This window comes from Tursiops truncatus, chromosome 1 (genome assembly GCF_011762595.2).
Source record: "Tursiops truncatus isolate mTurTru1 chromosome 1, mTurTru1.mat.Y, whole genome shotgun sequence".
NCBI lineage: Eukaryota > Metazoa > Chordata > Mammalia > Artiodactyla > Delphinidae > Tursiops > Tursiops truncatus.
In genome coordinates this window covers 65,822,477-65,838,479 of record NC_047034.1, presented here as the reverse complement: position 1 = coordinate 65,838,479, position 16,003 = coordinate 65,822,477, and the positions used below count along the sequence as shown (strand labels likewise).

General features: G+C 38.3%; 1 protein-coding gene across 1 annotated transcript in view; it reads right to left on the bottom strand.

The window, feature by feature from the left end:
• Positions 1 to 1,366: 1,366 nt before the first annotated feature.
• The window catches only part of RGS5 (regulator of G protein signaling 5), a 52,986-nt gene continuing 38,349 nt past the window's right edge, over positions 1,367 to 16,003 (bottom strand). The window contains exons 4-5 of the mRNA XM_004327494.4: positions 10,652 to 10,818; positions 1,367 to 6,454 (exon numbers count right to left, since the gene is read on the bottom strand). Of these exons, the coding sequence (XP_004327542.1) occupies positions 6,293 to 6,454; positions 10,652 to 10,818 (329 nt within the window). The 3' untranslated portion in view covers positions 1,367 to 6,292. The remainder of the gene's footprint in view (positions 6,455 to 10,651; positions 10,819 to 16,003) is intronic.

Genomic DNA, 16,003 nt, shown 5'->3' with positions numbered 1-16,003 from the left:
ACTGAGGCATTGGGAAGCCATCTGAAGAGTTAAGGTATTTGGAAAGTGGTTTGTGAACAAAATAATTTTCAAGATACAGCTGATTTAGAAAATGTAAAATTGGCAAAAGACACTTTGTAGGTTGGAGAGCTTGGAGAACATGGCTTACATCACTAACATGATAGAATGGACTCCCACTAGGGCAGGGGTGGATTTAGCCTGTTTTACTCAAATTAGAACCAGTAATCTTAATGTTTGAGGGATCACGTGTGGTTCCTTTTTTTTTTTTTTTTGGCGGTACGCGGGCCTCTCACTGCTGTGGCCTCTCCCGTTGCGGAGCACAGGCTCCGGAAACGCAGGCTCAGCGGCCATGGCTCACGGGCCCAGCCGCTCCGCGGCACGTGGGACCTTCCCGGACCGTGGTACGAACCCGCGTCCCCTGCATCTGCAGGCGGACTCTCAACCAATGCACCACCAGGGAAGCCTAGCGTGTGGTTCCTTTGGTTGAATGGATCAACAGCAGTCTGAGAGGCAATCTGACCTGTAAGCTTTATTCTGCCACTGATTCACACAATGACCTCGAGGCATCACTTCTCTGTGGGGGAGATAAAAGTGTTAGTGATCTTTGATCTAATAATGCTTCTTGGTGGAAACTGTCAGAAAATCATCCAAGATAATTCAAATAAAGAGGAGAATAGAATAGATGGTACTGAAATGATCCATGGTGATTGCATCTACATTAAATATACCTAGGCTTCATGGGAACTGTGAATGAGAACTTAGAAACTGTCACAGGCCAAGCAGACATTCTCTAATCTCTCAATTCCTCTCTCCCATTCTCCCTTCACATGGATTCTCATCATTGTTTCTCTCTGTAAACTGATTCTATTCATGCCTCTTTCTGTATACAAACTTTCCCTTTCATCCAATCCCAACCCCACTAGTTGTATAATCTGAGGCCATTACCTAAGCTATCTGAGCACCAAATCTAAGGTCATAGAATTGAGTTGCTTGCAGTGGCACATGGTTTTCAGATCTTTCACCAGTGCAGGAAGAGAAAGGAATAACGATACTCACTGAATATTGCAGGGTCCAAATGGTATAATGTGCTCAGTCAGTGCTAACAGTGAATACCTGCATCAATAAGTTGTTGCCATCTGAATCCAAGGGAAAGTAGTAAACAGAGTGTATGAATATCGGGCACTTTGTATCTCCCTTTCTGAGTTTAGCTTGTCAGGCTGTATTACAGTTGATATTTATTAGGAGAGGGATCCTCCCAATTGATCAAGGGCTCACCTGGTATAAGGAGCGAAGTGAATAACAAGCCTACCTTAAGATAGAGTTTCATATCGAGAATGTTCAGGAGTCAAGAAGGACTCATATGAGGTTATTATATAGATATATATTTAATAGAATATATGTGATTGTGGTTACAGATACATATTTGGTGCTTTATCAAGAAGTATGAGTTACATAGTATACAACGTATTGGTTACAAAATTAGAAGATAAACACATTGTTTCTAAATGAAAAACTTATAGGATAAATGCTGACAAATGGATTTCCAAACCTTTCATTTCTACACTTTTCTCTGGGCTGGTCTCCTGAAGATGAGTTGCGAGTTGCAGCATTCTTAAAAAATTTAGTCCCCCCAAATTCTAATAACATATGACATGAAAAGAACTTTTGGCAAAAATTATCCAGATTACTTCTCTCCATTGGAAAAGTTTTCAGCATTTCTCATTGTTTTGTCTATGCCTTAGTTTATACATTTTCCTAGATAGTGAGTTAAATGCTTTTAATTGTATTCATTATTAGATAACAGTGGTTAGACTCAACTATTTAAAATGTATCCTCATACAGGGGGAGCAAAGAAATGGAGATGTAGGTGTGAGACAGAAAGGAAAATTGTCTCAGGTGAAAAAACAAGAGGCTTATCAAACTGGATATAAATGTTGGTTTTGTAGCTTCTCTACTAGAAATGATTATTATTAAACTGTGAGGTGAGGATAATATTCCAAAGTTCGGGTTGTCTGTCTTTTTCCCTTTACTCTCTGCTATGAGTTTCCATTCAAAGCTACAAATGTCTCTGTTGGAAGTCTTGATCTTTTCAGTTCCAGTATGCTGGGGAGAGCCTTTCTTTGGATATCTATTGCTCTGGTCGGCCATATAACCTATTTGAATGAAAATATGTTTAGCACAATGAGTAGTTGCTAACTTGCTAAAGAACCTTATCCAAGGCAAGAATTGAACACACTCTTATAGAATGGAGAGCCTGGAAAACCCATACACTGAGATGTATCAAGACATCGTGTCCAGAACCTACAGAGAGTTGCCTGGCCCTTGGGTTTGGACATTTGGATGTTAGAAACTGGGTTCTCCATGCTCTGCTCTCTGGCACATGCAAGCCCACTGGGGAAAGAAAATCTTCCATGTTTCTTCTTTTATCTAATCAAGAATCCCTAGGATACTAAAATGGATTTTCACATCAATCTGCATTGTTAGTCAAGAAAAGCCTTCCTGCAAGTCTTGATGGTGACAGCAGAAACTATTTGATTTTCAATCAAGTGGAGCTGCTCTTAAATGTCTCCTAGTGAATGGTCTCACTTTGTAGGTCTGGGCACTTACTTCTTTACCACTTCCCATCTCTCCTTTCCCCCCTTTCTTTTCTCATGACCCTATTTCTCACAAACTTGCTAAATTACCAGGAAACAAGGAAAATACCCTGCTAGAGGGAATGATTTCAGGGATAAAAATGATTCCTCTGAAATATGATAGCCTTTGAAATGATTCTCAAATTATCAAATTTGTGATGGGACGGATAGCTTGACAAAGCCCTGGCAGAGAATGTTTACTAGTTTACCAATTGATTTACTAATGGTCAAGTTTTTATTGAAACTTCTGGATATCTATTATTCTTTGGGAAATAATAACAAGTCCACCCTGTTGAAAGGGAGTGTATACAGAGAGCACATCAACCAAGCATAATCCATGGCTTTGTAGAGGACAAAAGTAAAAACAATTTCTTTAACAACTTCTTCTCTTTATGCACTAAAAACTGAAATCTGCTTAAAGCATAATTTATACCATAGAGAATTAGAGTACATAGGTGGTATGGGGAGTGGGGCACAAAATGTTTTCATAAATTTGATTCTATTGATTTGAAAGCAAAGTTACTGAAACACCTCAGTTCTGCATTTCAGAAGATGTCTATCTGAGAGAAAGAAAATGTGCATGTGTGTGCATGTGTGCGTGTGTGTGTAGGGAGTTGTTCACATGAACAAGCATTGCTTTAGCAGATGAACATGGAACACAGCCTCCTAATGTACTCTGAGAGTCTGTCTCTTTCTTCTGGTCAAGTTTAGATCCTAATCAGACACCAACCACAACCACAAACTATATCAAACCCAGGCAGAAAAACAGGTTATGGTGGTTACCTGACCTACCTACCAATCTTAGGTTTCTCTCAAGGATGAGAAGCATATACTCCTATTCCCATTGACTACCTCTCTACATTCCAGATTCACTTATGACTGTTACATTTTCACAAGGGAGGAAAATGTCAGCACCACAGGGCTCGCTCCTGCATTGAGTTTCATACTTTCCCAGGCAATTTACTCAAGGGAGAGTGTGGAGGAAGGGGAGGAGGCAAAGGGAGTGATAAACAGATGTTACACATCTTTTTTCCTGGAAAGATCATCCCAGTTTTCCTAATTTCCCAAAATTTAAAAGAATGTTTATTTTGTTTGTGTTACTATGGCAACTTCTAGCAGCTCAGGTTTTTTTCTAAGTTTAAAAACACCAAAGATTTCAAAGAATTTTCTAGGGCAATTTTTATACATTTGCTTTTTCATTTTGGGCTGTGATATTTGTACTCCTTTTAATTTTATTATTTAGAAGAGTGTGTGTGTATGTGTGCGTGTGTGTGTGTGTGTACTGCTTTAAATTTAAAATCATATTTACATATATATTACATGTCACCGGTTGACTGAAAGGCATTCATGCTTCTTGTAGCCTTTACAGCATTGTCCTCCTGGTGCTTTTCCTGCCCTCTGCCTCCTGGGTTCAGCTTATGAAAAGGTGAATGTCCTTCTTATCCTCCACTGACAATTCTACCCACTTACATAGGATGTGCAGTCAGTTTGTGAATACAGTCAGTCCGAGTCTTTGTCATATCAACCATCTTGGTGAACTCTGTAATCTCTAGTTAATTCTCTGGGTATTTTCAAACATTTTGTTGTTTCAAATAATATGAATAAAATATTTGAAATATTAATGACATCAAAATTTTTCTTAAAAGTGTTTTGGCATTCAAGAAAAACATAACTCACCTAGATTCTTCAGTTCTTAAATTTTCTAGCTGCATTAGCAAGTAAAGGATTGGTGATTTTATACTGATTTGGGGCAGCATAGACAGATGCTGAGGATGGTTGTGCTGGGAATTCTTGTTGTGAGTTGCTTGTCACTCCTACACGAATAGACATGGTGAGAACTTCTTTTTCATGCTCACAATGTTGGTCTGGCCTAGCTGTCGACTGCTTGATGACGGAGTTTCTTTGAAGTGAGCAATACTGACAAATATGAATGAACTCATACCAGACTAGCAAGAGTTGGCAGTAGACCCAGTCACTCCGACCCACTTTCAGAGTTTGAAATGGCAAGTATTCAGGAAGGGCACATTAGCCTTTGAAATACAAAAAAAAAAAAAAAAAAAAAAAAGGAAAACCCAACAAATACAGTCAGTGTTTACTCAAAGAATACAGTCATATAGTTGCTTCGCTTTCAATACTCTTAGGAATTAAGTGAATAAATGGGCTACAAACATGTGAAACTAGGAATGTGTGAAAGAAAAAAAGAAACAAAAGGAGTAAATACAAGACTAAACAATGTAGTCTTCTATTTAAACATTTCAGATTTTTATTAGTCCTTTAAAAATTACTTGTTTAGTTAACTCTGTGTCCTCACCTTGGTTATATTCATACATAGTTTGACTCTATTACTAGATTATGTAAATCATTGTTTAATCAAATCTACTAAAGATAAGAAAAAAATTCTAGCAAGACTTATAGTAAGGAAATACAGAATTAAAAGTTTAAACCTACTAAAAGTACCATGGCTTATCAATTGGTTGTGTGTAAGGCATGTTAGGGGTATAAATGTGCATTTTGACTATAAATACAATTCATTAATGCAGGGAGCAAAATAGGGAGGGAAGTGAGGGGTTGCTAAAAGATCAGATTATTTTGCAAAATGCAGGGTACTTTAAAATTTTATCTCACTTAGAACGTCTCTGCCTTTAGTCAAATTAAGTTTTCCAAAGATAATTTGGTGTTTTAAAGATAATCGTCTTTTACTAAACAAACTGATGGCATCATAGAAAAACTAACCATTTTAGGCTTGACGAGATTTTCCCATCTTAGTGTACAGCCCTCTTGATATTGAGGTGGGAGACCACTGCAATGAGTAGCAACTGTTTTATATGATTGGAGTCAGAAATTTTGGAATTTTATACTCACACGAATTTTAAATAATTTGAAAACTGAAACTTTGTGCCTACATACTAGAGGCATAGATACCTGTATAAAGTAGTCCCTTGTCAATCTCAGGTCATTGATTTAATACAGAATTTGGTAACTTTATGCATGGGAAGGTATGAGGGAAGTATAGGGAAAGAAGTTATATGGATGGCGTTCAGATCGATTTTATATAAACACAGCATATTTATGTATCTATATCTCTTGTTTATAATCTCTAGCTAACACAAAGATGCTCTCAGAAGATCAATATTTTTTTAACAGCGTATTTGCTTAAAAAATCCAATAGTGGCTCTGCCTCATAAAATTCTTAGCAACTTTTACTAACCAAGTTCAGAAATAATGAGAGGGGTGACCCCCTCATGGATCAGAATTCTTTTAAAAATGAGATCAATTAGTTTCAGTTGAAACTGGTCTTTCCACATCCACATTCTTTTTCATACCAATTTAGGGGGAGATCCATTACCTAAACCAAATGGACCTACATTCAATGATATCATATTCTTATCTTATATTTCCTTTGACAGATTTTTTTCTGTCATTCTGATTGAGTTTCACAACAACATATAAGAGTAGAGCTTAATTAAGAATGGAGGCAGGAAGAGGAAATTGGAAAAGGAAGGCATTTGGGCAAAGGAGGAAGCAACACTCTCTGGGGTTTTCCATTTGAGAGTTTTTGAGCAAAAGTTACTATAGGAAAATATGTGGGTTGCTGGAAAGTGCAGGGTTATTGTGGAGGAAATAACTGTCAGGATGATTCTCACAGACCAACTACATTGCTACTTGATGAACTCCTGATAAAACCCAGAGCGCACAAAGCGAGGCAGTGAATCCTTTTCCATCAGGGCATGGATTCTTTTCTGGGCCACATCAAAGCTGCTTGGGGAAGGTTCCGCCAGGTTCTTCACTGTGATGTCCTTCGTGAAATGATCAATATTCACCTATGAGACAGGAAACAGGGTCACTGAGTCAGCCAGGTTATGGGATTTGAGGAGGGGTTGGGAGAGAAGTGGAATTTCTCACCAGTATAACACACGAGGGGAAGAGAGTCATAGCAAGTGAGAAATATCATTTCTACTTTATACGCAGTGGGGTAAGGCAACTTCAACAAATGCTTCAACAAATGCATGACTCAGATTAAGATCAACCAGTGATAGACACCCACTGTTAGAAACAAGCAGTCAACACATGCAGACCTCATATAATCCTCACAATAACCCTAAGAATGAGTCTTTCCTTTTGTAGGGGAAAGATAGATAGATAGATAGATAGATAGGTAGATAGATAGATAGATAGATAGATATAGATAGAGACTTCTTCAAGATCACAGAACTAATAAATGTATTTGAATGCAGAGACTCTGAATTTGAATCCAAGTATCCTGATGCCTAATCCCACAATCCTCCTACCACAGCATTTTGTTTCACACCTAGTGGGGAGAATGAAGAGAGAGAAAGAACTTCTGGCCAGGAATCCAAGAACTTTTGCATGGTTCTCGAAGAATAAAGAAATTTGGTCTTTTCCTGAAACTAAGTGGGAAACAATGGTTCTAGTGCAACAATAATAACAATAGCAGCTAATACTTAATGAGTGCGGAGAGCTTAACTTTTACAGGCACTGTGCTATGAATTCATTGAATCTTACAACTCTAGGAGGCAATACTGACACCTACATTTGACACCTGAGGGACAGAAATGTTAAGTGACTTGCCCAAGATCATAAGTGGTAGAGAGAAAACTCAAAAGCCCAGCAATGTTGCTTTTACCCAGTAGACCGCAGTGTTGGAAGGCATTATGGCGTATTTGTCCTGAATGCAGGGCTACTACATCGAGCCATTCCCAGGGACACCATTCATGTTAGGGTCCGTGTAAATGGCCCTTGGAGCTGTACAGTGTACAACCTGCCTGGGCTTGTCTGAGTATGATTTGAGAGAAATCACTGTACAACACGTAGTATGTTTCAATGACTCTTAAGGTGTCTGCATGTAAAAGAGAAAGAAACAAATCAACCAATATTTTGAATTGGAACATGAGAAAATGTTTTAGGTCTCTCCTGGCCTGCTAGAAATTCTTGATACTGAGAAAAGCTATTTGGGCTCAGAGAATTATGAAGCAGCTTTAGGTCAGAGTCAGGGACAAAGACATGATTGGGGAGTACCAGGCCAGAACACACAGGAGTGACTGTGACTGAAGGTCCAGGATGAAGTGAGTTGAGGCTATGACATGTTTTCCACAGGTGAGAGGGGCCTGTGTGCTTTATGCAGGAATGGCGGAAGACTACACAGACAGCACTGGAAACAGCCCCAGAGGTGAGGTAGTCTGACTCCTGCCTTCACAGGTGAAGACTCCGAGACCCAGAGAGGTCGTTACAGGCCCACAAACAGCTAGTGAGGGACAGAGGTGAGGCTATCACGTATATTTCTCTATTCTCAGTCCGTTATTCTTCTCACCACACGAAAGCGATATTTCTTCCTTCTTTTAAATATATACTGAGCTAGGTGGCAGCCTTACTCAAATAGTTACATTTCTAAAAATTATAGAATTATCTCCTAATCCTATTTTTTAAAGAAGTGATGTATTTAAAACTTTCTAACACATTGTATGCACCAGCAAAAGCAGCTATTTATCTTATAAGTTTTATGTGCATGGGCTCCTCTAATGAATCATTTTGATATATACTCGTCCGTTTACTAGAGAGCCAAGAAAATATTTTTCATTAATTTAAAATATGGACAGTTGACAACATGCAGTATACGAGTTTTCTACTTATTGAACTACGCAGGGTCACTTCTCTTTTTTTAATCTTAGTTCCAATTTTTTTACAACTGTATCTCTCCTTCAGTTCCTTATCTTAAAGAACGGAGGTGAATATTCAGAGAAAGAAAATTTAGATTACTATTTGCCTGGGTAGATTTGTTTTATAGGTCAATCTGCTGGTCACCAAAATGAAATAGTAAATTTGGGGGTCAAAATACAAGAGTTGGAGAATTTAAAAAATAACAGCCACAATTTATTAAACATCCTCTAGGTACACATACATATATGTGAGATGATTACAGTTAAGGGAACAGAGAATTAGAGAGCTTTAGTGAGAAACTTGCCCAAAGGTACACATTGAGAAAGGTCTGGGTTGGGACATCTGCACCCATTCATCTCACAAATATTCACTGAATGTTTATTATGTGTCAGGAGTGATCCACATTCTCTCTGATGCCCAGCTCAGAGACTGGAGGCCAAGGCTATTTTATTTTGAGCTCACAGGTCCTCATAATGAGGGCCACCATTTGTGTGTTCTAGTAACTCAGCCAGGGTTTTGTTTATTTTGAAACTTCATTTTTTTTTTTTTTTTTTTTTTTTTTTTTTGGTATGTGGGCCTCTCACTGTTGTGGCCTCTCCCGTTGTGGAGCACAGACTCCGGACGTGCAGGCTCAGCGGCCACGGCTCACGGGCCCAGCCGCTCCGCGACATGTGGGATCTTCCTGGACCGGGGCACGAACCAGTGACCCCTGCCTCAGCAGGCGGACTCTCAACCACTGCGCCACCAGGGAAGTCTTTGAAACTTCATTTTTAATGTCTCATATTTTCATGATAAACACCAATGTTCTAGTAAGGAAACTTGAGAACAAAATTTTCCTGGAGCTCAAAGCAATAGTCCAGATGAGTCTCCACGATGTGCAGATATTGCAACAAGTCCTAGACTTCTATAAATAGGAATGATGTTGGTAGGAAGATAGGCTGGAAATGGGAGATCAGTTGTAGTCAGAAAATGGGTGTCAAATTTAATACCAATCTCCTTGGTAACATCACAAATAGAGATTCCACGTGGATAGAAGAATAATGTCCCAGCACAAAAGGCATCAGAAGTAGGGGAAGTTAACATATATGCATAGGGTGGGAGCCTGAGGAGTAGAACAGGAGATCTGGATAAGATTCCACAGCAAGACTAAGCCCAGTTCCATCTTAGGACTCTCACTTTCTCCACCTTGACCCATGGTGCTCTATACTCTCATGCTCCTGACCTCTACCTCCTGTGTCATGGAGGGAGCTCATCTGTTGGTATTAGGTATATAATTTGTCCATCCATTCAAACATATTTATCTTTTAAAAAGGATCAGTGATGAATAATGCATTACCAAAGGAATAAATATCAAATGGTGGGACCTCAAGAGTCTAGAGCACCTGAGAGAGAAAAAGGGTATTGGGGTTTTCCCCTCTCAAATAATCTTAAGTTAATTACTGCCTACCTAGAGGGTTTGCTCAGATCACTCCTGTGATTGACCCCAAATCTTGATGAAATGTTTGATGTCCAGATTGGATTATGGTGTGCAATGTGAAATTAGTGACCTGACCAAAACATGATGAACAGGTCTTGCTGAGGCCATCCTGAATTCCAGAGAAAGCCTTTTCAATTCAGTTTCATAAACAGCAAAGGGCAGATAAACTACCCCAAATCCTTTTTGAAATCAACACACATCTTGTCTTTAGCAGTCAGTTAATGGTACATTGTCTTCTGACATCTCTAGCACTATTATCTTGTAATCATTTGATTTTTGTAAGTAGAAACCCTGTTTCCCCTGACTAGAGTGTAAATGGAAAAGGCCGGGGGGAAACAACTGGATGGGGGAGAATAGAAGGGAAAAGAGAGAGTTTTCATAAGAAAAGAAAGGGAAGGGAGGAGAAGGGCAAGAGGAAGAGAGAAGAAATTAAGTGGTAGAAACATTCAGTAAGCATTCATTAGTTCAAATGCTGAGATATACATTTTCACGTCCGCTCTTTAATTTCATCCTCACAACCATCCTGCCAAAATAGCCTTCATTACCCTCATTTTTCCCAAAGAAAGAAACTAAGTTCAGACAGACTCAATCATTTATCCAAGATCATACAACTAGTATCATTCTGACTTGCGATCACATACTACTGAAAAGAGACCCATGATTGCTTAGAAAGTGACCTAAACAGAGTTCAAGTTCATACCTGCTCGACTGTATTTCTCTGCTTTTCCACTCAGTAGGCGCTTACAAAAGGTGGCCCACTCTCAAATAGGAACAGCCTGTGGCTGCAAAGCGTACTGCCGTTGGAAATCCTTCCTGGGAAGTTGTTGAGCTGACCACACTCACCCACCTTCCCATCAGGACCTACCTCTTTAGGAGCCTCCGCTTGGATGAATTCTTCATAAATCTTCTTTGCCTTCTCAGCCATCTTGACAGGGGACTTGATCTTCTTGTAATCCTCACAGGCCATCCAGAACTCAAGGTTTTCCTCACTAAATTCAGACCTCAGGAAACTTTTGAAACTGGCAAGTCCGTCTAACAAGGAAAAAGGTTATTTGAGGAAATGTATTCACCCTATCTATCTATCTAACACTATATCCCACGTTGTAGCCTAGGTTTATTTACTATATATTCCTGTCATTTATGCCATAACCTTACAAAAGTTAACTCATTTGCTCCTCATTACGAATCTATTTTACAAATGAAGTCAGAGAGATCAAGTAACTTGCCCTTAGTTAACCAGCTGGTAAGTGGCAGAGCTGAGATTCAGATCCAGACAGTCTATACTTAGGTGATGAAGGCTTACCTGTATACAACATCCAGGGACACTGTGAACACTAATGCCATTCTGGATACTTATCAATTACCAAAAGGAAAAAAATACATTTAAAACTTGATTTGGTAGTGTAAGTAACATTAATGTTGATTCTCGTGTATGAACTACTTGCAGTCTTTTTGTTTTTCTACAGATGATTTTTGAGCAAATATCATGTTCTGGGAATTATGGTAAGTAAAATAGACATGGTTCCGGCCCTAATGAAGTTTATAGATCCTGGGGGAGGTAGAAAAGAAAATGAAGAAACACACACAAATAAATGTATACAACAAAAGAAAACCATACGAAAGATAGTAAGAGTAACAAAAGGGGTCCTAACCTCGTTTTAGGTTTAGGGAAAGCCTCCATGAGAAAGTGACATTCCATTTGAGACCTGAAGGAGGAGTGGGAAGGGGCCCAATGAAGTCACCACTTGCAGAGTAGTTACTATGCCCATCAATTATACATCAGTCTATAAACATATTAAATTCAGTATAATTATAACTACTGTGATTCTGTTTTCAGTGCACTGTTGCTCCTGTAGAATATATTTCAGCTTATAATTTAAATATATATATATCTATATACGAATATCTATCTATCTATCTATCTATCTATCTATCTATCTATCTATCTATCTATTAGAGATTCTTGGGCCTGATCCTTTTGTTTTCTTTTTCTTTCCTACCCCTCCAGCTCTAACCTCCAAAGTGGTAGATAAGTAGAAGGCAAGGTCAGGATTTAGGAAGGCACTGGAGAGGAACAAAGGAAAAATCACTCTTTATCTTCAATATTTTCTTCCTTTTAAAGCTGTCTCTCTCTTTCTATATATATATATATATATATATATATATATATATATATATATATATATATATATATGCTTTTTTTTAAACCCAAATTCTAACAAATGCATATGTACTGAGAGAGAATCCATGTCCATTTACTATGTAGGGAAAGTAGATTTCTAAAGGAAGGAGAGAAAATTCTAGTTTTCCACAGACTGTATCACAATTACAGACATGCCTGGCATGTCATTTGCCTCTCAGGGCAGAAGGTTGGACTGACTATAACCAGTACATCAGGGTCCACCTTTCTAACTTGTTCCCCATCAGGAGACACTTCTTCAATTCATTAGTTTTACTTGCAGACATATTCATGTACTGAGTTCATTTCCTTTGACCTAATTTCTATCTATTTCCCTTCCCCTTGAGTATTTCTCCCTACTCCTTTTCATGGACTCTAAATTTTCGTTCATTAGTCATTGCTTAATACATCGATTTCATACAATATGCACAAAATGTGATGATTAAGCCTGAAATATATGGTTGTCTTTTTTCAATTTTCCTTCTGTGCATTTTTATTGTTTTCATACCCCTCACAGTTCCCTGAAACTGTGTTCAGTTCTAAAGAAACAGAATGACTAAGTTATAATTAATTGGATTAGGGTCACCAGTGATTCTGAATCCAAACAAGACACTTTGCATTTTAATCCCCTCTCCCTGTACTTAACCTAAAACCATTTTTTATTGATCAACACCTAAAAATACATTGGGAAGTGATGGTAGGTATGATAAACAATTTTCTCTAGAAACCCAGCTAGAAGAATTACTTTGAAACCACTTGATAATGTTTACCTGGTTAACATCAGATGTATTTTCCCTCTCTCTCTGCCCGTATTTCCCACCATATTTCCGGCACTATTTGTTATCATTTAGTGGCACGGGAGTCAATGGTACATGCTGAAAGAAGAAATAACCCCCGAATTCTCTCTCTATCATTCTTAAAGTTTTCATTGTTTCTTAAACAAAAGGTGTCAGGTAGTCTTTGTTGAAATGAGAAAATTCCCAGGCACTTTCTAGCTACCGGGAAATGACGATAGGAATGAAGTCTTATGAGCGCCCACACAATCAGGTCTAAGATTGTAGACAAAGCAATAACTTCACAGAATAAGTCTGGGCCAATTTATTCTCATTAGCCCCATGTCCCCACAACATGGTGATTCAGGCACTCTGAATCACCCTCTCCACATCTTTGAAAAAGGTAGAGATAAAATTCTAGTCCTCAGAAACATTGTTATTTATGACCTGAGGATACATTCCAGGATTCCACAGCAATGTTAACATTTACCAAGTCGTCCGATACAGAAAATGCACTTGGAAAATAACTTTCCAGTGTATTGAGTCCATTTCCTGGGTACTGGTTTCATCATTCTCTTGAATCCTCAAAATCAAGACTCATAAAGTGGATTTATTATTGGTCTGGGAGATGTTTAAAGCTATTCTTTCTCTCATCTGGATTTTGAGGATTCTCTAGAGGGTCCCTTCCTAGGACCCTCTAACGCCACTCCCCAGATGATTTCTCCTCCTTAACTTCTGGTTTTCTACTGGTCCATTCCTCAGAGACTCTGAGGAATTCCCATTACCCCTGAGGAAGTCCTCTTGGGTCAGAGTCAAATCTACTCTAGGCCAAAGTCTCTATTCTGCGAGGAACACACATGTCTTCTTTGCCTCACATTATTCCCCTGCCCACTCCACACCCCAGTAGAGTCCTCAGTACACAGTCCTGAAAAATCCCTACATTATTCCTTGCTGAGCCCACACAGAGCCTCAAAATACCATTCCACACACATCTTCGGGCATCCTTTTCCTAAGAAGTAGGTGAAACCCACCTGATCTTCTGGTCTGGTGGCAACACTCTGGGTTGTGACCCACATTATAATCCCAGAGCTGGCCCTAATGAGTGATGCCACTTTTGACATACCTGTAAAATAAAATAACAACCCTGCCAAAGAACAAAATGAAACCACCTATAAAACCACTTTAAAAATAAAAAGAGTATAAGACAAATCCAAGTCCAACTGGTATAAAGGAAAAAAATGCTGAAAAGTAGATTAGCACAAATCTCTTCTCCTAGACGAAAAATAGTGAAACGTTACTGATAGTTGATAAATACCATTTCATAGTTTACTTTCAAAGCATGGACTCTAGAGTTAAGATTGCCTGGAGGTTGATGCTTACACACCACACTACTACAGTAACTTGGGCAAGTAATCTAACTTCTCCAAGCCTCAGTTGCCACATCTGGTAAGTGGGGTACTAATGGAAACTACCTGACAGGGTGGTAATAAGTGTTAAATAATTCATGGAAAGCTCTTACATGATGTTGAACATAATGATAGCTCAATAAATGCTGACTTTCATCACTATTATTCATGCCCAATTTAAAAGTAATCTTTATCACCATTCAAAACCCAACTCAAATGTTGCCTCATTTACAAGGTAGTCTTTACCCAGTAGCTCCAACTTGCTGTTGAGGATTTTTAGCATCATAAGAGGAGAGATCACTTTCTCGGTTTTGGTTGGGATTATTTGCTTCTATGGCTATCTTTCCCAGGAGGCTGTTGATGATTTGAGTTCAAGGTTTGAGTTTCATTTATCTTTGCCCTTCTTTTGAAAGCATCCCACCTCCTAGTCTAAATCTGTGGGCCTAACACTTAATAGAGGTTCAAACTGAATAAAATAAGACCCATTGAGACAAAAGTTTCCTCTCAAGTCTCAAAACTGAAGAATACAAACATTAAGGAAAAATAAAATGACTGATTTTGCTATTGCTGTAGTATTTTATTTCATGGGCAAGTTACCTAAGCTCTCTATGTCTCAGTTCCCTTTTCTGAAAAAATACAGATTGTTTTTGCACCTGTTTTTGTAAGTCCTAAAATTATTGAAATCGTTAGATAAACTAATAAATGCAAAGTGCATAGGACAGTGCCTGGCACATGGTGAATAATAAATGTAAGCTATTGCTTTTATTGTTATAATTGTTGCTTTAAAGGGAATTGTGGCTACCAGTGAGTAAGATGATGATAAATATGAGCCAGAAAAGAGAAGGGAGAAAATTGGAAGCAAAAGAAGAGAAGCAGAAGGAGAATGCAAAGACGGAAACAAAAAGAGGAGCCCGGAGCCAGGCTATTCAATTCCCCATGCAAGAGTCCAAATCTCAAGCGTGTCTCAAGGAAATGTTCTGACATTTTGGAACTCCTGGGGCAAAAAGATTCACATAAAAACTTTGCTACTACTGGGTTGTGTTTCATTCTTCGTCTGCTCTTAAAGACAGTCGTGTGGAAGAGTTTAATGTCACTGTCTTATTTAAACTCCCACGTGCAACCTGTTTTTGTGTTTAAAAAGCAATACAGCAGTATGTGCCCCATGGACCTTCAAAAAGAAAACAGATGGTGCCACATATAAAACTGAAGACAAGAACGTAAGGACAACTGCTGTCCTTTCAGAACAGAGTCGAATACACTGGGCTATTAAAAACTAGTTTTCATAGGTTATCAGGTAATGCCTATTAGGTTTTAATAGGTTTAATAGGTGATTATCTTGTAATAACCTATAACAGAATATAATCTGTAAAAAAATGAATCATTCTGTACACAATGCAGTATTGCAAATCAACTATATTTCAATAAAAAAAAGATTTTTAAAAACTGAGGAAAGAAAGAGAGGAATCTTGTGAAAGAGAAGAGATTGAGAAGCAGCTTAACCATCCTTTTTTAAAGAGGTTTGGTACCAATTGATTTCATTTCCACTCAAGAAAATTTAAGAAAAATGTGGATTTAAGAAATGCTTGGGGAACTGAATCAATATCTTACATTAGCACAAGAGAATGCCAAATGTTCCTCATAAATCAGCAAATATGCCATTCCTTAAGGTTAAATGATTTAATTTATCAAATCAAACATGCAAGAAGGGATTGTGAAGTTTTAAATACGCATTTTTCAAATGTATCTTTCTTCATTACCTATTCTGCATCAATCACAGCTAATGTCAGAACTATCATGGTTCTGGTTATAGACCGTTAGATTTGCAGATTCAAATAAGAATATCTCATAAGAACTGAGTT